The sequence below is a fragment of the Heteronotia binoei genome, chromosome 2 (assembly GCF_032191835.1).
Source record: "Heteronotia binoei isolate CCM8104 ecotype False Entrance Well chromosome 2, APGP_CSIRO_Hbin_v1, whole genome shotgun sequence".
Lineage (NCBI taxonomy): Eukaryota > Metazoa > Chordata > Lepidosauria > Squamata > Gekkonidae > Heteronotia > Heteronotia binoei.
Genome location: NC_083224.1, coordinates 171,050,349 through 171,072,426, shown reverse-complemented (window position 1 = coordinate 171,072,426; position 22,078 = coordinate 171,050,349). Strand labels below are relative to the sequence as shown.

Here is a 22,078-nt window from a genome sequence, read left to right as displayed (position 1 = left end):
AAAAGCAGATTCAGGAGGGACTTCAACAGAATGTAATGCTACAGAATCCATCCTGCAAAGGAGATGTTTTCCCCAAAGCAACTAATCTTTGTACTCTGAAGATCAGTTGTAATTCTGCCACCTGGAGGTTGGCAACTTTAGTGGGAGTCCAATTCAGACTGGGACCACAACACGCAGAGAGAAGCTTAGGCCTTCCCCTCCATGCCTCAGGAGGAGACCCACGGGATCAGATGGGGAGAGCACCTAGTTCAGGAACTCCAGACCTGGGGAACATGGGGGATTTCAGGTAGCACAAGGCACAAACAGGGTCATGTATATACCAAGCTTTTAAAAAAAAATCTTCTGCATAAGCAACCCAAATCCTACAACAAGTAAAGCTGAATTCTGTGATTGGTATAAAGTGTGCAAATAGAGTCAATTTGCACAATATTCCTTATTTTTTGGTATATTTTGTACAGGGTTTGCTAGTTACGGGGAGGACTGAAGCTCTGCCTTCAACTATTGGAAATCTTAGCTGCTCATCTGAGTTTAGGATATATTGTCAACTCACTTTCTGACATATTTTTGCAGCCCTGAGGACTAGAATCCTGGTCTTTTAAAAAAGCTGAGAATCTACAGAAGTGAAGGCAGTACATTCTGCATTGGATATTTCATTCTGCACTTCTTGTGCTCCTATGGGTTCATGCTTTGACCTGGATAGCCCACACTAGCTTGATTCCGTCAGATCTCAGAATTAAGTGGGGTTGATCCTGGGTAGTATTTGGATGGGAGACCACCCACAAGCCCAGAGTCATGATACAGAGGCAGGCCACGGCAAAACACCTCTGAATGTCTCTTGTCTTGAAAACCTATCTGGTTGCCATAAGTCAGCTGTGATTTGAAGGGGGAAAATGGTAGGAGTTGTGCTCACTTCGGCAACACAGACACTAACATTGGAATGATACAGAGAAAAATGAAAGGAGTTTATAGCATACATATAGCCCCGAACATAAAATACCAGGTAGGCACGTCCCTATTATGTTTGCCTCTTACCAATTTCAGGACGCATCTCAAAATGTTTCCTCAAGGAAAAAAAAATAGTATACCTCATTATTTCTCCCTCCTTTTGCAGAAAAAACATGCATTCATGAATCAGAAGCTCTAACATGTACAAGATAAATAAACATTTGTTTCAACCTTTGCCAGTCTAATGCACACCACCCCGAAGAAGAGTGTGTGACAGACCTGGTCAGATCCCAACTTCTTGCTTCGGTGGCTGATTAAAGTCCCAGCTCTGCTTCTCAAAGCAATGGAAAGTCCAGGTGAAGTTGCTTCAGCTTGAAGTGTGGGGTTTCTTTGAGAGATGATCTAGAGTATCTGGGGTAGGAATGAGAGGCATTGACTATGAAGTGGTTGCTTCTTCAAGACGGCGATGGATTTCCTGGAAAGAAGGCCGGTCTTTGGTGTCTCGTCTCCAACAGCTGAGCATTAGCTTATATACAGGATCAGGGCAAAACGCAGGCTGTGGGAGGTACGTCTGGAATAGGGGGAAAGGATAAACATTGAAGAACCAATTCCTTCTCCAAAGAAGAAGACGACTGCAGAGTTATACCCACCCTTCTCTCTGTATCAAAGACTCAGAGCGGCTTACAAACTCCTATATTTTCTCCACCCACAACAGACCTCCTGTGAGGTGAGTGGGGCTGAGAGAGCAACTCCTGCAATAGCAACAGCTGTAAGCTGTAAGTGGAGGAGTGGGGAATCAAACCTGGTTCTTCCAGATAAGAGTCCGCACACTTTACTACTACACCAAACTGGCTCTCACTACACAAAAAGGCATCAGAAGCAGAAGGTAACCATGATATTAACACCTTTTTTTTCCTGGCACAGAGTGCTTTTGGTCATCTACTAAATTTTTAAATTATTGCTTATCACATTAGCACTCCATCATTCCTCCAAAAACTTTGGGAGTATTTTACATGGCACTACCCCCTTTTTATCCTTACAACAATCCCATGAAGTCACTCATGATGCTGAAAGCATGATTTATTCTAAGAAACTCCAAAAATTGTATGGCTGAGAAGATCTGAACCCAGGCCTTTGTAGCACATGCCTAACACTTGCTCCCAGTGAGACCTTCAACATGGTGTGTGTTGGTGCCTCCTGGTACCCACTTCCTAGCCCTCCAAAGTATCAAATTTCAGGTTATACAAAAGGGCAGATAGTTCCAGCAGAGGCTGGAGGTGGGTTTGGACCAGAGGACCACTTAGGAGCCTTTCCATTTTTTTTCCCTGTTACAAAAAAACCCGTCCCTTCCCCAAATGTTTTGTACCTGTCGCCCTTGATCCCTGAAGAACTCTCCAGTGTTCTCAATGACTTGCTCATCTGAAAGCTGGGAATAGGGCTGCTCACGACAAAACGTGAAGGTCTCCCAGAGTGTCACACCAAATGCCCACACATCACTTGCTGTGGTGAATTTCCCCTGGATAAAGAGGGAAGAGCGCAGTTCAGAATAACACAAGCATAATCATCTGGCATCCAAGAAGGTAACTATCTGGGATAATCAAGTGCAAACTGAACTGTGACAGTAACTTTTCCAGGCCCTGCAGCAATTCTGGCCGGCCAGCCAGGCCCCAGGGAGGCTGCCGCACAGTACATCTGGGCCCTGTGATCCCTGCCTGGCCCTGGAGAGGCTGCTGCACAGCGCAGCTGGGCTCCACGATCCTTTCTGGCCAACCAGGCCCCAGGGAGACTGCCACATGGCTTGGTTCGGTCCAGCAATCCCCGAGGGCCACACCAAGTGATCTCGAGGCCTCGGGACAGATGTTCCCCACCCTTGCCCTATGGGAATGAGTCTCCATAGGGATAACCCTGAAGTGGGGGGGGTCTCCAAACCAGAGGATCCCCTGCCCCCAACTGGGGACTGGCAACCCTATTGGAACCCCTGTGTTAAAGAATGGGCAAGGCTGGAATCCTTTTCTCTCAAGGGTTTAACTCAGGAATGCCATTTGACTCTTACGTACCTAGGAAGTGGAGAACTTCAGAATACACCTCTCCATCTACTCCTGGGACATGCCTGGATAAAATGTAATGTATACTTGCACCGGTGACTGAAATGGGGATAATCCATGGTACTTTATGCAGATATAGAACTAGGGAGTTGTGGTAGTTCCTGTGTTGGGTAAGGACTCGGCTGTACTAAGTGTGCTCCCATTTCATTTTCATATCAAAATGAGCGGTCGGGGGGAGGGCTCAAAAAATCTCCACCACGCATTGTTAGAACATTTGCTTTTTTAAAAATTTTGCTTCCAGATGCTGCTTCCCGTCTGTAGCTGTTTTGCAGTCATTTTTTACTTAATTGCAGCAAATATAAGGATGTTAACTAGAGTTGCCCACCTCCAGGTGGATGTGAGCAACAGAAGTATAACCATGAACCAAATAACTAATAAATACTTATGTTTCAGAGTCTATTTTGTAAATATACAGATTGTATACACCTGTGATTTCAAAAGCCCACAATATAACAACTCCAAAGAGTCCACAGTTCACTAAAGAAGACAAACGAATGACTGATTATTCTCTATGTGGCTCTTTAAAAAATCATAGCAGCTGCCTTGAATTAAGTTGAGCCACACTAGGTAAAAAGGCATGTTGGGTATGATCCAATTGAGATGCTTTGCTCCTATTGATTTGTGCTTGTGCACTTGAATTGCGATGAATTGCTTGGCACGTAATTTATCTGTACAATTTTTGTAAAAAAACATGTGTAGTTTTGGGATGCTCTTAGCAAGTTTTTTTGTTTTGTTTTGTTTTGTTATAGACACAACAGTAAGACTGCCTATACCCCTCTCCAAGGAAGATACTGAACACAGGCTTCAGATCTCAGCCAGCATGCTTCGTCAGAGGTGGAGGAGTCCAGCAAATATTATGAGAATAGCGCCTTATCTTTGCACAAGCACTTTATTTCCACATAGAGAATAATCAGACTTATGAACTGTAAAATATCTACTATTGAGAACTTGGAGTGCAGAGACTTTTATTTACTTGAGAGGAGTCCATTTACTTGAGAGGAGCCCTATATGATCAGGGGCCTGCCTATCTACGGGACCGCCTTTCTCCACATGTTCCACAGAGAGCACTGCGTTCAGGGACACAACATCTGTTGTTTATTCCTGGACCAATGGAGGCCAGGCTGTGTTCTACACAGGTCAGGGCGTTCTCAGTGGCAGCACCAGAAATGTGGAATGCCCTCCCGGAGGCCATAAGGGCCCTGCGGGATCTCTCCCAATTCCGCAGGGCCTGCAAGACTGAACTATTTCGACAAGCCTTTAACACCTGAACCAGGAGAGGACTGCCACCCTACACTGCTGAGGAATTACGATCATTATGGGATCACTGTTAGAAAAGGAAGATCCCACCTATATTGTACTTGAACAGCACCATAAAATGTTTATAAAATGTTTGAATTGTATTTGTTTTGAAACTGTAATTATAGATGTTTGAACTGAACTGATTGTTAGCTGCCCTGAGTCCGCTTGCGGAGAGGGCGGGATAAAAGTCAAAAGTAATAAATAAATAAATAAATAATTTGCCTTTACTTGAAAATAACAGATATACATGAGGTAGGGTTGCCAAGTCCAATTCAAGAAATATCTGGGGACTTTGGGGGTGGAGCAAGGAGACTTTGGGGGTGGAGCCAGGAGACATTGGGGTGGAGCCAGGAGCAAGGGTGTGACAAGCACAATTGAAATCCAAAGGGAGTTCTGGCCATCACATTTAAAGGGACCGCAGACCTTTTAAATGCCTTCCTTCCATAGGAAATAATGAAGGATAGGGGCACCTTCTTTTGGGGCTCATAGAATTGGACCCCCTGGTCCAATCTTTTTGAAACTTGGAGGGTATTTTGTGGAGAGGCACTGAACACTATTATGAAACTGTGGTGCCTCTGCCTCAAAACACAGTTCCCCCCCCAGAGCCCCAAATACCCACGGATCAATTCTCCATTATTTTCTATGGGAATAAATCTCTATAGGGAATAATAGAGTTCCCAGCAGACATTTCCCTCCCCTCCCCCTGCTTTCTGATGACCCTGAAGCGGGGAGAGGACCTCCAAACCGGGGGATCCCCTGTTCCCACCTGGGGATTGGCAACCCTAACATGAGGACTCCCATTTATTCAGAGTAGTCCTCTCTGAAACAGCCACTCTGATGGCTTTGCAGCATCTGATGGCAGTCCTGTGCCTCCCAGGGGCACATGAGTGCAGTTCTGATTGCAACCAAGGCATGTGTGGAAGAGTCTTCAGCCTTCTACTCTCCCCCGCCCCCCCCAAGCCTATTTTCATGTCCTGAAACTGTACCAGGGATTCACAGTTCGCTCTGCAGCGAAAATTCAGCATCTTGCATGCTGACATATAGGGTGTTTTTACATTCAGTTTGATCCAGAGTTTTAGAGTCTTCAAATCGCCTGCCATTGTTCCGCTTTAATTATTTTCCTTTTACATTTAAGTGTTTCAATTTTGGGAGGGGGGGTGTCTCTGATCAGAGGGCAGCCGGAAGCAATGCTTAGTTAAATGTATACGATTGCTTGGAAATCGTGTCAACACTGCAAAAACAATACAAATTTAAATTACTAGATGAGGCAAGCGATGATATGTAAAAATTTCAAGTGCTGTCAGTTCTCATGCAAATTACTGCACCTTGTGGCGGCTTTTGGAGGAGTCTTTTAAAACGCATGAAAACTTCTACAATACAAGTTTGAAACGCCTGTAGTGTGGAGAAAAACACTGCAGAAGCAGCTTGGAAACTCATCTCACTGAAACAAATGTAGATGCTTCGGGCAGCAACGATGCAAGACAGTTGTGAGAACGTTAGGTAATGTAAAAGGTGAGTTTCCAGTGCGGTGATAAAGAGTCACAAACTGCCAGTGTGAAAACACCCAAAGTTAGTCTAATAGCATCTTTAAGACCAACAAAGTTTTATTCAGGCTATAAGCTTTTGTATGCATGCATACTTCATCAGACAATGAAATGGTGTACAGTGAGCAGTGCACGTAGTGCCATATAATATAAAAAAAAACCCTCCAAAAGCCCTCTGGTGGCACAGTAGGGGAAATGTAGGGGAAATGGTGGTAGATAGAGAAAAGTGCACAGAGAGTGCCTGTGTGGATGTTCTGTTGCCAGTGCACATACTTCTGCATTTGCAGTAGCAATGAACACAAAATGGAGAATCATCACCATGTGGACGCAGGCATAGTAAGTTCATGGCAGAAGTCAGTTGTGAGGCACAGACCATGCTACATCTTCAACAAAGCCAGGGATGGAATAAGGATTGATTACAGAGCCTGCTAGAGTTCCTGCTGTTACATGATCTAATGGTCCTAATTTTCCTGGCCGTGTGTTGGGAGAGCAGGTATGTTAAGCCAGATCCCTTGCCAAAGTTAGCAGAGTGCACTAGGCTCAGAACCAGCAGAGTTCCTTTGAGCATCCTATGCTTGTAATAAGACTACAAAGCTACACAGAGCCCCTACTCAGTATAAAATAAAATAGGAACTGATTTCTTTAGGAAATATGTAGGTAATGAAAAAGGTGAGTTTCCTATGCAGTGATAAGTCACAAACTGCCAGTGTAAAAACACCCATAATCTTCATAGGAAATCAGCAGTTTCTAAGGGCTGTTTTAGAACATGAAAATGGCACGGTGGAGGGGGAAGCTGAACTCCATGCACCCTGTGGTCATAGATTCAGGTGGGCACTGGGCAGCCGTGTTGGTCTGAAGCAGCAGAACAACGTTTGAGTCCAGTGGCACCTTTAAGAGCAACAAAGTTGAATTCTGGGTATAAGTTTTTGTGTGCATGCACACTTGAATCCGGGTGCATCAGGGGAGCGCAAAAACTCTCACTGCACCTCTGACAGAAAGCCCAAGGACTTTCTAACATATGAACTGGCTCTAATTATTGAGACAGAAGAATATGTTTTGGCTTCAATAGTCCCTGGGGGAAGCACAGGATGCAAGAAGATTACCAAAAGGATGCTCTCCCACGACATCCAGCGAATGGGGAGCACTGCTCGGCCCTGGATCCTATAGTAGTCGCCACTGTAGAGGTTCCGGCTCATTCCAAAGTCAGCTATCTTGATGGTGTAATTCTTCCCCACTAGGCAGTTGCGCGTGGCCAAGTCTCGGTGCACAAAATTCAGGGAGGACAAATACTTCATGCCAGAAGCAATCTGTGTAGCCATGAACTTCAGATCAGCATAGCTTTAGATGACAAGAAGAGCCAAAGGAGAAATCAAGCCAACGGCTGAGTTAGCATATCGTCAGACAGCAGAACAACACGTCCCTTTCAGGCAAGGCAGTACATGACAAACTCACAGAAGAACAGAACAACTCGGCAGGAAGAGTAAGAACAACTGTGGTCCTACTTCTGCAAATTAATCTGTAGGGAGGTGTGTGTGGCTTGTTTTTAAGGTTCAATTGCCAATTTTTAAACACCCTGGGACAGGGATCCTGCCCTGGGGAACACCAGATGACTTTTGGCTAACTTCTAGTTCTATGATTAAGAACATAAGAGAAGCCATGTTGGATCAGGCCAATGGCCCATCCAGTCAGCACTCTCACACAGTGGTCAAAAAAGACCAGGTGCCTTTAAAAAAAACCAACCAAGTCCTAAAGTCCTCCATGGCCTTACAGTACATTTTGTTCTTATTTCCCTTTACCTAGGATTCAGTGCTGTTGAGAAGTTGGGGGAGGGGGTTGCCCCATTTCTCTTTATTTTGGTGCATTCATATACTTTCCAGCGTTTCCCCAGCCTTTTCGCTGATCTTTTCTAAACCTTTTTTTGCTGTGAAGTTTTGGGAAAGGTTTTGGGCCAGCAGGAAGTATGTACCACTGAGTCATAAATATTACAGAGGCTGCAAGGCTCCAGAGATAAGAAATATTAAAATAAATATTTTTGAAGTTGACACATTATTTTGAGAGCCTTAGAGTAAAGGCTTAAGTTATTTATATGTGCATCTCTTGACAAAGATATTTATTGAAATGGAAAATATAATGATTGAAATACTGTTAAGAACCTACTTTATGCACATTTGGAGAATTTATATTCATATCACTTTTGAGTGTTGAACAAGTCTTTACATATTCCTTGGAAGCCTGGAACTGTAATGGAACTTGGTAGTTTGGTTTATATTTTTTTTTCTGGTTATTGTACTTATTGGCAACAGTGTGTGTGTTACAACATTTTGATTTTTTCTCATAAGTATTACTAGTGTCCTGTAGATTTTTTTTGTGTTGGTGATATTAAGTACATTGTTTTCATTGTACAAGGGAGATATCTGGTGTTTTATGGACATAAAACAGCATAAAACAACATTCAGCAGCCTGAATAATGTTTATAAAGCGGTACAAAAAGAAGACCATTAAAACAGCAGAACAAATGGAACTCCAATACTGTTAGGCTTGCCATTCTCCAGTTGGGGGTGGGGATCCCCCAGTTTTGTGGGAAATCCCTCCCAACAGCAATGTTGTACAACATGTCTACATCACCCTGAAGTGACATGGGCTTTGCTGGGGATGGGGGGGGGGGACGACACTCTGGTTTTTGGGCAAAACTCTATGGTTTGAGGGTAATTTTATCATAGAGCTTTGCTCAAAAACCAGAGCATCACCCCCAATGTTCCTATGTCACTTCCAGGTGATGTACACAGTGTGTAACATCACTTCTGGTGATGTCATCATGTTTGGAACAATGCTTCCAACGCCTGAAACATCCCCCCCCAACCCCTCCCTGGCATCTCAAATGGACCTGGCAACCCTAAATACTTTCCTGAAAGCACCCTACTCTCTGAAATGACTCTCCTGATTTCCCATTGTTATCTTTTTGCCTAGGACTCCCTCACAATACACTTTCATGGGATCATCTCACTCTGTCTCCCATACCATCCTTTTCTGTGAAGTCTTCAGCATCCTTCTATGAAGCCTTTAGTCCTTTCTGTAAAACTGCGCAACATACACATACATTCACCTGGAGCATAGATCTTTGTGACCAGAATATGCAGTAGATAGCACAAAAAGGGCAGCTCCGCATGGAGAAGGCATCATATAGAGCAGCATTTGCAGAACTTTTATTGGCTACCTGACGGAAGAGATGGAGCTCTCTGACAAGCTCTGGGGCTCTTGGCGAGACAAGAACTGATTGAGGTCCCCGTTCTCCATGTACTCCGTGATCATGCAGAGAGGGTCATCAGCAATGCACACAGCCAACAGCCGGATGATGTTGGGGTCCTTCAGCCTGGACATGATTTTAATCTCCTTGAGAAAGTCATTCCTTTGAAAAACAAAGAAGGGGAGTTTTAGTGGAGAAAATGTTCCTTGAAATGGGCAGTCATCCTTGAGCTAGGCAACTCTGACAAAGAGTCACCACATTTTGCTCAGGGCTACCTCAAGAGATTTTGGCACACCTGAGGCAGCAAATCTAAATGGTAGCCCTGACACGCATCTTGGGATTCACTGTCTCTAGTGGTGGGTGGAGATCTCCCGCTATTCCAGTGGATCTTCAGGCAACCCAAGATCAGTTCCTCTAGAGCAAATGGTTGCTTTGGAGGGTGGACTTTATTCTATGGCAGGGGTGGCCAAACTGTGGCTCAGGAACCATATGTGGCTCTTTAACACATATCGTGTGGCTCTTGAAGTCCCCACTGCCCTGTGGGTGGCTTGGAGAAAGCATTTGTCTCTTTAAATCACTTCTCCAAGCCAAGCCAGCCTGCAGCTTGGGGAATGCATTTAAAGTTAAAGTTGTTTTCTTACCACCTCTCCCTCCATCCCCATCTATTTTCCTTCCTTTCTTCCTCCCCTCCCTCCCTGCTCTCAAACATCTGATGTTTATTCTGTGTGGCTCTTAGGTTAAGCAAGTTTGGCCACCCCTTTTCTATGGCATTATACCCGGCTGATGTCACTCCCCTCCCCCAATTCCACCCTCTCCAGGCTTCATCCTCAGTTTGTCCATGTATTTCCCAAACCAGAGCTGGCAATCCTGCCCACACCCCATACATATATCTTTGCCACTTTTCCAGAGAAGCTGCTGGCGGCAGCTTACAAAGTAAAACCTAAATCATATAAGTCATTAACAATTTACAAACTCAGCAAGACAATAAAAACAGCATAAAACAGCTTTAAAAACAGGCTCATAAAGCAGCGTTCAAGCTAAAAGCAGACTGTTAAAATGATTTTAAAAGCTGAGGATTCATATTGTGGGTAGAAAACCTGCTGTAACTGCTCTTAAGGACGCTGCACATGCAGCATGTCAGGAGCCAGTGTAGCACAGCAGTTAGAATGTCCAGGGGTTTTTTTGAGCAGGAACACAGTTCCTGCTGGTTTGGTGTTGGGGGTGTGGCCTAATATGCAAGCGAGTTCTTGCTGGGCATTTTCTACAAAAAAGCTCCATATGAAACAATGGTGACATCAGGGGTGTGGCCTAATAGGCAAATGAGTCCCTGGTGGGCTTTTTCTACCAAAAAAGCCCTGAGAATGTCAAATTAGGGGAGGGACGGTGGCTCAGTGGTAGAGCATCTGCTTGGGAAGCAGAAGGTCCCAGGTTCAATCCCTGGCATCTCCAAAAAAGGGTCCAGGCAAATAGGTGTGAAAGACCTCAGCTTGAGACCCTGGAGAGCCGCTGCCAGTCTGAGAAGACAATACTGACTTTGATGGACCAAAGGTCTGGTTCAGTATAAGGCAGCTTCATATGTTCAATTAGGATCTAGAAAGTTAAGCTCAAATCCACTCTCGGTCCTGAAGCTCACTGGGTAACGTTGGGGCCAGTCACTCTTTTCCAGCCTCACCTACTTCACAGGTCTGTTGTGAGAATAAACCAGAAAAGCAGGGAATGAGGTATGCCACCTTGAGCTCCCTGGAGAACTGGCAGATAAAATGGTGGTGGTGGTGGAAAGGGCCATCCAGTCACAGCTAACATATGGCAACCTCGTAGGGCTTTCAAGTCAAGTGACGTTCAGAGGTGGTTTGCCATTGCCTGCCTCCACATCATGACCCTGCTATTCCTTGGAAGTCTCCTATCCAGGGCTCTTTTTCTAGCAGGAGCTCCTCTGCATATTAGGCCCTGCCTCCCTGATGTAGCCAATCCTCCAAGAGCTTAGAGGGCTCTTAGTACAGGGCCTACTGTAAGCTCCAGGAAGACTGGCTACATCAGGGGGGCATGGCCTAATATGCAGAGGAGCTCCTGCTAGAAAAAGAGCCTTGCCCATCCAAATACTAGTCAGGGCCAATGCTGCTTAGCTTCTGAGATCTGGTTAGCCTGGGCTATCCAGGTCAGGGCTAGATAAAAAGGTACTAAACGATATAAATATTTTCCTAAGCACCTGGCATTCTTGTTGGCATCCGCTCGCAGCATTTTCACAGCCACCAGGACAGACTGACCAGCGTTGCCATCCAGAACAAAATCCTTGTCCGCAAACTTCTCCATCCCTTCCACTTCGCACAGGTGGACCTAGGGGAGAATTTGGACAAGCAAGATTAGACTGACCTAGAGAAGTCTTCCCCATCCACTTTTCATTCTGTTTGGAAAATACATTTAATGTGCATCCATTTTCAGGGTCAGGGTTGCTTGTGAAGTTCTGTGCAAACGGATATTTGAATCTTCTGGTTGTCTGTTGTCATTCTGCCAGAATCCCTTTATCAGCTATGGGAAGCTTCCCAGACACAACAGTATTACATCCCACAAGATGAAAAAGAGACACATCGAAACCACCCAGCAAACCAGACCAACAGCAAGCTCAAGGTCTAGATCCACCTGGATAAATGTATTTGTGCAGACGTTTTTTTTAAAAAAAAAAATTAGCATTCACTATTAGTTTCCCTATCGTCTAGTCTAATGTGGGTCGAGAGTTAAACACAAAAATGTTAATGCTCCTATGGAGGAAGCACTCTCTAGCCTTGGAACGTCAGTACTCATAAGAGTGCGTGAAAGTAATGTCCTCCAGCTGGTGGGAAGGAGAAGTTTAAGCTTTATAGTTTGATTTGGGGAAGCAGATGACAGGAATTCAAAGACAGCCACAATTGGTTGGGGGAGAAGCATCTTAGGGAGCAGAGGCTTTTCTTGGGAATATGGGCTTGGATCCCATACTCAAGACTATACAAAGACCTTTGACTTCTTCATGATGTCCCTAGGTTTCCCTGTCCCCCAGGAATAGCATTTTTGATATCAGCAGGGGGTGGGGAGGGGACAAGAAAGTTCTGTTCCACTGATGAAAATATTTTCTCTACCAGCAAAGATTTCCCACAGGATCCAAGTCATGATCTATGGTTAGTGGATTTGCTTCTGGCTCTAGGAGCACCTATTTGCTTCCAACGTGTCTGATTTGTACATTCGCAAATAACTTTATTTATTTATTTAGGGCTATTTCCATAGAAATCATGCGTTTGGGAAGCTGTCTCCTCCCCACCCCCCAGCTTCTGCCTAGCTTTATGATCCTTTTGTATATCTCACAGGGTTTCTTCAGCTGTTCTTCAATCTTCCTCAAACCTGCTTAGCTGTGAAGTTTTGGGAAAGATTGCTCTAAAGCCTGGATGGCTGCTGTGTGGGTGGGAAAATTAGGATTTTCTTGCCTGCAAAGCAGTCATTTCCCCAGACAGTCCACACAGTGGCTTTGGTTTTTTTTAAATCACAATTTTATATGGTTATGTCAATATACATTAGAACAATAAGTGTACACAATTTTGTGAATTCCCAGCTTTCATTTTTTTAAAGTAAGTATCTCCATTGTGTATCAGTCTCCATCAGACTCAGTTCTCCTAGATAAGTCTGTGCACTTAACCACTACACCAAACTGGCTCTCATATCAAACATCCCATGGAAATCTCATAAGCTCACCAGTAGCCAGACCCTTTCCCTTGATGGTACCTCAATCATCAACTTTGCCCACTAACAGGCAGGGGCAGTGTTGGGGTTTTTGCCGCCCCAAGCCACCCACACAGCTGCGCCCCCCCCCCCCCCAAATTAGGGAGTCTGAGTGACGTCGCACTTCTTCTTTCCTCTGCCCAACTGCTGGGTAAGGGAAAGGGGCTGCAGGACTACCTACCTTACTCTGAGGCCATCTCCCTTTGCAGGGGAGGCAGCTTCAGAGCGATGCTGTGCTTCCTCCTTCCTCTGCCCTGTTGCTGGGTGGGGGAAAGGGGCCGTGGGACTGCCTGCTGTCATGAGCCCTAACAAGGAGGAGCTGGAAGGGTTAACAGACCTGGAAGAGTTGCCAGCCAGTTCCTCAGATGAACAAACAGCAGCTGGCCCATCAATCACTCTCCAGGCACCAGTGTCAGCTGTTGACAATTAATCTCCTCCAAGCTCTTCTCCTCCCATCTCAAGAGTTCGAAGCAGGTTCCAGAAAGAACTTTCAGAGCAAAGACATGAGGCACGCTGATGCTTCAGATCTCTCAGCCCTGAGTTCTAGCAGAGTCACTGCCACCCAGGAAGCAGGCTGATTGAGACTGCCATATAGCTCCCACCCAGGACCTGGTATCCTTGTGGAAGCAACAAGTCTATTCTCTGGCTTGCATCCACGTTCCTTCCTGATTCCTGATCCTGACCTGCTTGATTTCCTTGGCACCCTGACCTTTTGGCTTTTGGACATTGACTTCTGATTCCGGTTTGTGATTCTGCATTGGTGACTTGGCTCCTGCTTGACTTCCTGGACTTTGACCTTGGACTGGCTTTGGACTCCTGCCTGCCTGCACACTGAGAACGTGACACCTGCCTTGCTCTGAGGCTGTCTCCCTTTGCAGGGGAGGCAGCGTCAGAGCGATGCTGTGGTTCCTCCTTCCTCTGCCCAGCTGCTGGGTGGGGGAAAGGGGCCACGGGACTGCCTGTCTTGCTCTGAGGCTGTCTTCCTTTGTAGGGGCGGCAGCGTCAGAGCAACGCTGCTCTCCTCCAAGCCCAGTTAGGAAGCTGAGCTTGGAGGAGAGCACAAACTGGGGTGCAGTTCCACCACTCTCAGCTTCTGGGGCCTACGACCGCGATAGCTGAGAGCAACGGAGTAGTGGGAGAGGGCACCTGAAGGTTATCAGACAGGTGAAAAGCCTCTAGACAGCACACAGAACTTAAGGAAAGCAAGCTACAGGTGGGAAACAGTCAGGTACTGTTTCCCTGTGTGGGAAAGACTACGGTAGCCATGCTGCAATGCTTAATGGGAAAAAAGCAAAGTCTGCTTTTGCTAACGTTTATTCAATACATCTTATACATAAATGACCAAGTCTCCCTTAATCCCAAAATTCTGCCACAGACAGACTACAAATCTCACTCAAATATGTGGCTCAGCAACTTCATGTGTTCTGGAAGGAGCGAGCAATGAGTGCTTACCTCTCCAAACTGGCCTTCTCCCAGCTTCTCCTTGAAAGTTAACAGCTTCCTGGGAAATTCAGCCATAGCCACATCTTTGCCAGACAGCAAGTCCATAGTGAGAGCAGGGACAGAATAAGTGTTGCTGCCGGTCACTCCCTGTAAATTGACAATGTCTGCCTCTGCATAGTGAGGGACGCCTTCAGCTCCACTTGCCTGGGCAGGTTTGGTGGCACCACTGCAACCTGGGAAGAAAAAAACAATAAGGAGACGATCTCAGCACAGCACCTTGGGAAAAGGGTTGCCTGGGAGCTGTAGGGAGAACCCAGCAGTGAAGTGTCAGCATTTGCTAAAGCCACTGTGGGCCACCATACAGCATAAACAATAGCCAGGATTGTATGCACTTTGCACTTATTTTCAGCCCAGAAATGCAGAGTTCTGTTACATTCAGGGCTTTTTTGGTAGTAGGAACTCATTTGCATATTAGGCCACACACCCCTGATGTAGCCAATCCTCCTGGAGCTTACGGGGCTCCTAGTACGGGGCCTACTGTAAGCTCCAGGAGGACTGGCTACATCAGGGGCATGTGGCCTAATACGAAAAGGAGTTCTTGCTACAAAAAAGCCTTGGTTACATAAATTATGTAAAATATATTTTCTAGTTCTGTGTTTTTTATTTTGCTTCTACTGGTTTTCTAGAGGTTCATGAAGCTATAGAGGGACTGAAGCCCCTGCTTTTGAACAGCTTTAAGGAGACAAACAACTTCCTCCGTGGCCATTTTTTTTTCCTGTCAAAAGTGGCATAGAGTGGAAGGGAGGGAAGGCTGAAGCACCTCCTAGTGCAGTGTTGTGCTCTGCAGCAGATTTACCTCCTCCACTGAGGTGAGGACCCCCTAACCTGACTCAAATTTAATGTTACTGAAACAGGAGACCCATATTCAGACATCCCTCCGATTACTAAGATTCCTCAGGCATGATCTTTATCCTTTCAAACATATCTTTGCAATAAGGGTTCGTGTTTTTGTTTCTTTTAAAAAAATCTTGAAAGCTGTGATTTTCATAAAACTAAATATTATGCCAGCACCATATTCAGAATTTTTTCTGTGCTCCCAGTGAATCAACAGCTTCTATTCCAATTGTTGATGAACCCTTTTCTCCTGAGTAAGTCACCCACTCAGTCTTTTACTGTCCATTTTCAAGAATGCTATCCCACCAGTCCGGATGATGTACTTGGCATCTGTTTTTTGTTAAAATAAAACTTCCCTGACCCGGATAGCCCACACACACTAGACCGATTTCATCAGTCCTCAGAAGCTAAACAAGGTTGGCCCTGGTTAGTGTTCGGATGGGAGACCACCAAGGAAGTCCAGGGTCACGATGCAGAAACAGGCAAAAGCAAATCTCCTCTGTTCGTCTCTTGCCTTGAAAACCCTACATAAGTCAGCTGTGACTCGACTCAACAACAACAAAAAATCTGTCTTAAGACTGTGGGCTACAGTGTATGAATTTTGGTGAGTTGAGGTCAGGTTCCCATGACCACATGTGCTTTCCCCACAGTCACAAAGCAGCTGCAGGGAAAGGAATTCTTCAAGTCCACAAGGGCCCAAGTCAACTCAGGATGACAGCATGGGGGAAAGAGAGCCAGTTTGGTATAGTGGTTAAGTACGTGGACTCTTATCTGGGAGAACCGGGTTTGATTCCCCACTCCGCCACTTACAGCTGCTGGAATGGCCTTGAGTCAGACATAGCTCTGGCAGAGGTTGTCCTTGAAAGGGCAGCTGCTGTGAGAGCCCTCTCAGCCCCACCCATCTCACAGGGTGTCTGTTGTGAGGGAGCAAGGTAAAGGAGATTGTGAGCAGCTCTGAAACTCTGAGATTCAGACAGGAGGGCGGGATATAAATCCAATATCATCATCTTCTTCTCCCCGAGCCATTTTCCTATGCTGAAATGGCACAGGGGGAGTAATTTGCCCCACTTTGGACTGCATGTGCAACTCCAAAATGGGGCAGATTACTCCCTTGGTGTCTTTTTGGTATGGAAAAACAGTGCCGTATTTGTCATACACAGTTTGGCCCTCAATTATCACCTATTACTACCAGTCTGAATGGTCGCTATCAGGGCTTTTTTTTGTAGCAGGAACTCCTTTGCATATTAGGCCACACCCCCTGATATAGCCAGTCCTTCAAGAACTTACAGGGCTCTTAGTACAGGGCCTACAGTAAACTCCAGGAGGACTGGCTACATCAGGGAGGTGTGGCCTAATATGCAAAGGAGTTCCTGCTACAAAATAGCCCTGGGCACTATGGCCCTTTTCACATTACCATTCTAAACTGGATGTTATTCGTTGTTGGCTCAATTTTGAGTAAATCAATACAGGGATGGGCGTTCCATACGGTGAATTTCCTTCCATTAACGAGCCGTCTCTGAAGTCCTACGGTCATTTCAAACACTGCTGCTTTTCCCCCCATCCTTTTTCAACTCTCAGACTTTTTTTAACATTCTAAGTAGAGCACTGTAGCACTAAACCGATATAGCACTTCAGTTCTATAACAGCACTATTGAGATGCACTGACTCCACTGGCAGAAAAAATTCATTAGCAACCAGTTACTAAAACAAAAACAGAATATCTTAAATACATCTTTGTCAAACATTGTATTGTAAAGCCTATAACTGTGCATTTTATGATCTCTAGACCCTGCTGTTTACAATTTTTCCCTTCTACATCCATGCACAGGAATGTCTGCTCACTGAAAACAAACTCATGCATCTGATGAAGCAGTGAAGCGGACTCTAATGCATTAAAGATTCTGTGACAATCAATCCGTAACACTTTATAACGCAACAATACTCACATGGCTACCCCTCTGGAATTTATTATAAAAGGAGTGCCCTGTGTTAAAAAGAGTGTAAAGGCCTAAATTTCTGGCCAAGGCTAGCCCAATCTCATCAGATCTCAAAAGCTGAGTAGAATCAGAGCTGCTTAGTATTTATATGGGAGACCTCCAAGGAACTCCAGGGTCACTATGTAAAGGCAGCCAATGGCAAACCACCTCCGTTCATTTCTTGTCTTGAAAACCTTATGGGATTGTCATAAACTGGCTGCCATTTGATGGCACTTACACACAGAATCATTGTTTCAATTTAAAGACAAGTACCGTATTTGCAGAATTTCCGGTCTGGAATGGGGATACAGATATCCTTCTACCTACATCCCCATTTCAACCCAACAAGTACTGGTGTTTTTTTTTTTATATGGCTTCAAAGATTATTCTCCCAGGTTTGTTATAGTTCATAGTTATTTTCTTAAATTCGCTAACCTACTCTACGTAAACAAGGAACTGAAAGATTTCAGCCATTCTCCCTTGCCAATTATCTTGGGTTATTCATGGGCTACGGTGCTTCTCTATGGAACTGTGAACTCCATATCCATAACAGCTCGCAGTGCAATATGAGTTCAGAGCAGCATACTTTGTGGTCTAGGGTAGGCTGAGAGGAGATATTTCTCGTCCAAAAACAACAAGAGCATTTCATGGGTAAGCAGAGTTTATCGGGTTGTTTATATTAAGATGAAAAAGGGAGGAGTTAAACGCTCCAACTCTTATTATGGATTGCTGATGCTCAGGTCATGGCAATCTGATTCATTCCATGAGCTGGTAAAAGAACAGACAGAAGCTGAATTTATTTCATGGGTTGGTACCCCAGGATTACTAATCATTCACAAGGAGATGTAGATGTGGTTGTGAGAACTGATTATCTTCCCAAATACTGGGTGTTCTGACCTGCCTCATCTTCCCCTGGGGTGAATTCAGGCAGCTTGCGGATCAGCCGAGAGGGCTCCTGGTAGTCTGGACCCAAGGGGAATATACGGTCATATGTGGAGTTGGACTCTCGCTCACTTGATGAGGTGGAGCGGTTGTGGTTGAACATGCTGAACTCACTGGGCAGAGAGAGGCTGACAGTCATTTCATCATCCAGCATCCGGCGAGAAGCCTGTGAGATAGGAAAGTTATTTTTTTCTGACACATTTGAGTAGGAAAAACTTCAGCTTTTTGAGGTAGCTTGGGCTAAGTAGTTTATGTCTGAGGGTAACTCTGTGGCTGAAGGCCTAAATTACATGTTCTGTTCAAGGAGACACATTCTGGAAGCTCCTGGTTGCAACTTCACTTTTCAAGTGCATAGGGGCCAATTTGAATTGTACAGGGGGTTGGGTACCTTCCAACTCGTATGATTCTACAAAACCTATGAATCCTCTCCATCACTGAGTAACCTCACCTCACCTTCATGTTGCTTCTCTCTGGGTGTCCTTACACTGGCAGTTTCCAACTCTCTATCGCTGCATAGGAAACACACCACCCCCCTAACTAAAACGCTTAAATTTAAAAGGAAAATAATTAAAGCGGAACAGTGGCAGGCGATCTGAAGACTGTAAAACTCTGGATCAAACAATGTAAAAAACCCTCTGTGTACATGCAGAGAGAGAAAGGAAGCTAGCACCCTTGCTCTCACTACACTGAAGCAGGTCCTTCCACAAAAGAGCAAAAAGTAGGGCTCACAATGCAGGAGCCTTATGGGTTGAAGATAATTGCATCAGTCAGTTTCAATAAAGACAGTTTAGGCATGACAAGCTCCTGTCAGTGACCAAGCAATTAGCTTTGGCAAACGTGTTGGTTTCACTTTGTGTTGGTAACACAAGAGTGCCCTTCATCAGAGACTTACCTTTTCCAGCATCTTTTGCCAAAACTGCCTCCAGAGGATGATAACAATGATGGCCACCAGGATAAAAATGATGGCAACCAGGCAGCCAATCAAGATGCGGGTGTTGCTGTCATCCACTTTTAGGGTTGGATCTGTTAAAAGTAGGAAGAGCAAAAGACAGCCACGAAACCATAAGCTTCGTTGAGGTGAATGAAGGAAAAGCGCAGCTCTAAGCCAGCAGCTGTTGAACATGCACAGGCAAGTAAAAAAAAAATTGGAGTCTTTTTGGTCAAAAAAATTGTATTCAAATTGTTGAGTGGACAGGGGTGAACCTCCCTTTCAGTCCTGAATTTCTGCTTTTAGATATTTCGATGCTAATATCCAAGAGATTTTCTTTCCCAGCTAATAGCAGCTGCCAGACTTACCATTGCCTCCTGCTGGAAAGATTCAGCTAAACTTACACTCAAAACATGGTACGATAGAATTTGGGAAACTTTCATTATGCTTCAAATTACTCTAAATGTATTCTTTTTAGGAGACTTTTTATTATCGACAACTATCTATATGCAATACTATTGGGATCCAGTTATTGTTTATCTTAAATCCAACAATGTTCTACCAAATCGACCAGATTATAATATATGGTTGTTTACATAAAAGTGTCCATTATATCCCTTATCATGTGTTTATTCTATCCCCCAGTATTTTAAACACTGGTATTAGACTAAGGATCATCAGCTTTGTTTGTATGTTGGTTTATGGATACATCCGTTGCTCTCACACACTAATTGTTTGCAATGCTTGGAATGAAACCCCTTGTGTTTGTTATGTCAGTTAAGTTTTAAAAATTCAATAAAATTTAAATTGGAAACATGCACACACAAATGAAACTCTTTCATCCTGGATTCCACCTCTCAGTCCATTTTTAATGCCTCTCCAGACAACCAGTTACCACACAACAAATGTATACTAGTGCACAACATCTAGCTCTTGTTCCTATGGTAATATTTCCGCAGCAGGAATACAGCATTTCCCCAGTGTTCTGTTTATAAAATATGATCAATAGGATGGTGCTATCTTCCTCTAGTTGTGCCACAACTTCAATTGTGTATTGTTATGTGGATTCTGAAATGTGACTGCATGAGGACAACAGCCACTTATCGTACTGTTGAATATTACAGGGGCTTATTAGACTGTCTAGCCCACTCTCATCAGATCTGGGAAGCTAAGAAAGGGCAGCCTTGGTAGAATTTGGATGGGAGACCTCCAAGGAATACCAAGGCTGTGAAACAGAGGTAGGCAATGGCAAACCACCTCTTAATGTCTCTTGCTTTGAAAATCTTATAGGTTGCCATAAGTCAGCTGTAACTTGGCAGCAAAATAAACAGGGCTTCTTTTGTAGCAGGAACTCCTTTGCATATCAGGCCACACACCCCTGATGTAGCCAGTCCTCCAAGAACTTACAGGGCCTACTGGCTACATCAGGGGTGTGTGGCCTAATATGCTACAAAAAAAAAACCCAGGGAGGGAGAGAGAGAGAGAGAAAGAGAGAAAGAGAGAAAGAGAGAAAGAGAGAAAGAGAGAAAGAGAGAAAGAGAGAAAGAGAGAAAGAGAGAAAGAGAGAAAGAGAGAAAGAGAGAGAAAGAGAGAAAGAGAGAAAGAGAGAAAGAAAGAAAGAAAGAAAGAAAGAAAGAAAGAAAGAAAGAAAGAAAGAAAGAAAGAAAGAAAGAAAGAAAGAAAGAAAGAAAGAAAGAAAGAAAGAAAGAAAGAAAGAAAGAAAGAAACTTCAATTCTAGATAATAAGATAGATGTTCAGGACATGGCCAAACCAAATGGCTATGGGGAGGTTCTATGCCCCAAGCTCCCAGTGATTATTTAAACTCAAGAGAGTCACATGTTGCATTCTGCTTGCCACACTCCAGCTTACAAACCTCAAGATACTTAAAGGGCACACTCAGACACAGGAAATGAAATTGGCTAGCAGCTAACAATGGGCATGAACTGGCTCATGAACATAAGTTTGTGATTAATTTTGGCTGGTTCATGTTGAACTAAAGTTTGCAAACTGAAGAGATACCATGAACGTCCACAATTTTTAAGGTGGTTTGTGAAGAGCAGAAATCAGGGGTTTAAATGGCTCTGAGCCTTTTAAAACCCTGTTTTGCATTCCCTGCCACTTTAGGCAGAGACCAGAAAAAAGGTATAGGTAGTCCCCTAGGAAGCACCAATCATTTCTGACTCTGGGGTGATGTCACATCACAACATTTTCACGGCAGACTTTTTACGGGGTGGTTTGCCATTGCCTTCCTCAGTCATCTACACTTTTCCCCCAGCAAGCTGGGCACTCATTTTACCGACCTCAGAAGGATGAAAGGCTGAGTCAACCTTGAGCTGGCTGTCAGAACCCAGCTTCCACAGGGATCGAACTTAGGTTGTGAGCAGAGAGCTTGGACTGTAGTACTGCAGCTCTACCGCTCTGTGCCACGGGGCTCCTTTTTCTCTCTACTGTGCCATTATTAACCTTTCTCAAATTATTATATTTAAATACTGATTCTATCGCTACTGTTCCATGGACATTTATCAGTCATTGACATTTCAGCAGCTGCCTGAGCAAGCAGTTAAGAATATTCTGGATAAACTAGGTCACTTTTGTTATAATCCATATCCCGGGCTAACAGAAAGCATCACACATACCATAAGTAGTGGGGGTAACGGAAAACTCAGGAAGGGCTCCAGAATTATTGTACATGGCTGCATCTATTAAAAGAAAGAGGAGGAATCATCATCACACACATAATTCCTGCCTACTGCAATCTCTCGTTCATAAGCTTTAACTTGTGAAGCTGCTGCACTAGATAATAGAACTTAGACATAGAATTACAGATGGCAATTTCCTAATTCGGAAGCCCTGAGCTTGCCGTAGATCTAGTCACATAGTATTATTCAAATACACAGCAAAATGAGAAAACTCAGTGCAAGCTGGGGCAGCAGCTTCAGAGCCACCCATCTTCCTTTAGATTAACGCATTTGCTATAACATCTAAATGATCTGTGTAATACCTAGTAGTTTTT

The 22,078-nt window shown here is 44.5% G+C and overlaps 1 protein-coding gene across 1 annotated transcript in view; it reads right to left on the bottom strand.

Moving 5' to 3' along the window:
* Positions 1-931: 931 nt before the first annotated feature.
* The window catches only part of DDR2 (discoidin domain receptor tyrosine kinase 2), a 61,505-nt gene continuing 40,358 nt past the window's right edge, over positions 932-22,078 (bottom strand). The window contains exons 9-17 of the mRNA XM_060232442.1: positions 21,702-21,764; positions 19,029-19,159; positions 18,092-18,302; positions 14,334-14,557; positions 11,344-11,471; positions 9,108-9,299; positions 6,997-7,231; positions 2,312-2,461; positions 932-1,516 (exon numbers count right to left, since the gene is read on the bottom strand). Of these exons, the coding sequence (XP_060088425.1) occupies positions 1,382-1,516; positions 2,312-2,461; positions 6,997-7,231; positions 9,108-9,299; positions 11,344-11,471; positions 14,334-14,557; positions 18,092-18,302; positions 19,029-19,159; positions 21,702-21,764 (1,469 nt within the window). The 3' untranslated portion in view covers positions 932-1,381. The remainder of the gene's footprint in view (positions 1,517-2,311; positions 2,462-6,996; positions 7,232-9,107; positions 9,300-11,343; positions 11,472-14,333; positions 14,558-18,091; positions 18,303-19,028; positions 19,160-21,701; positions 21,765-22,078) is intronic.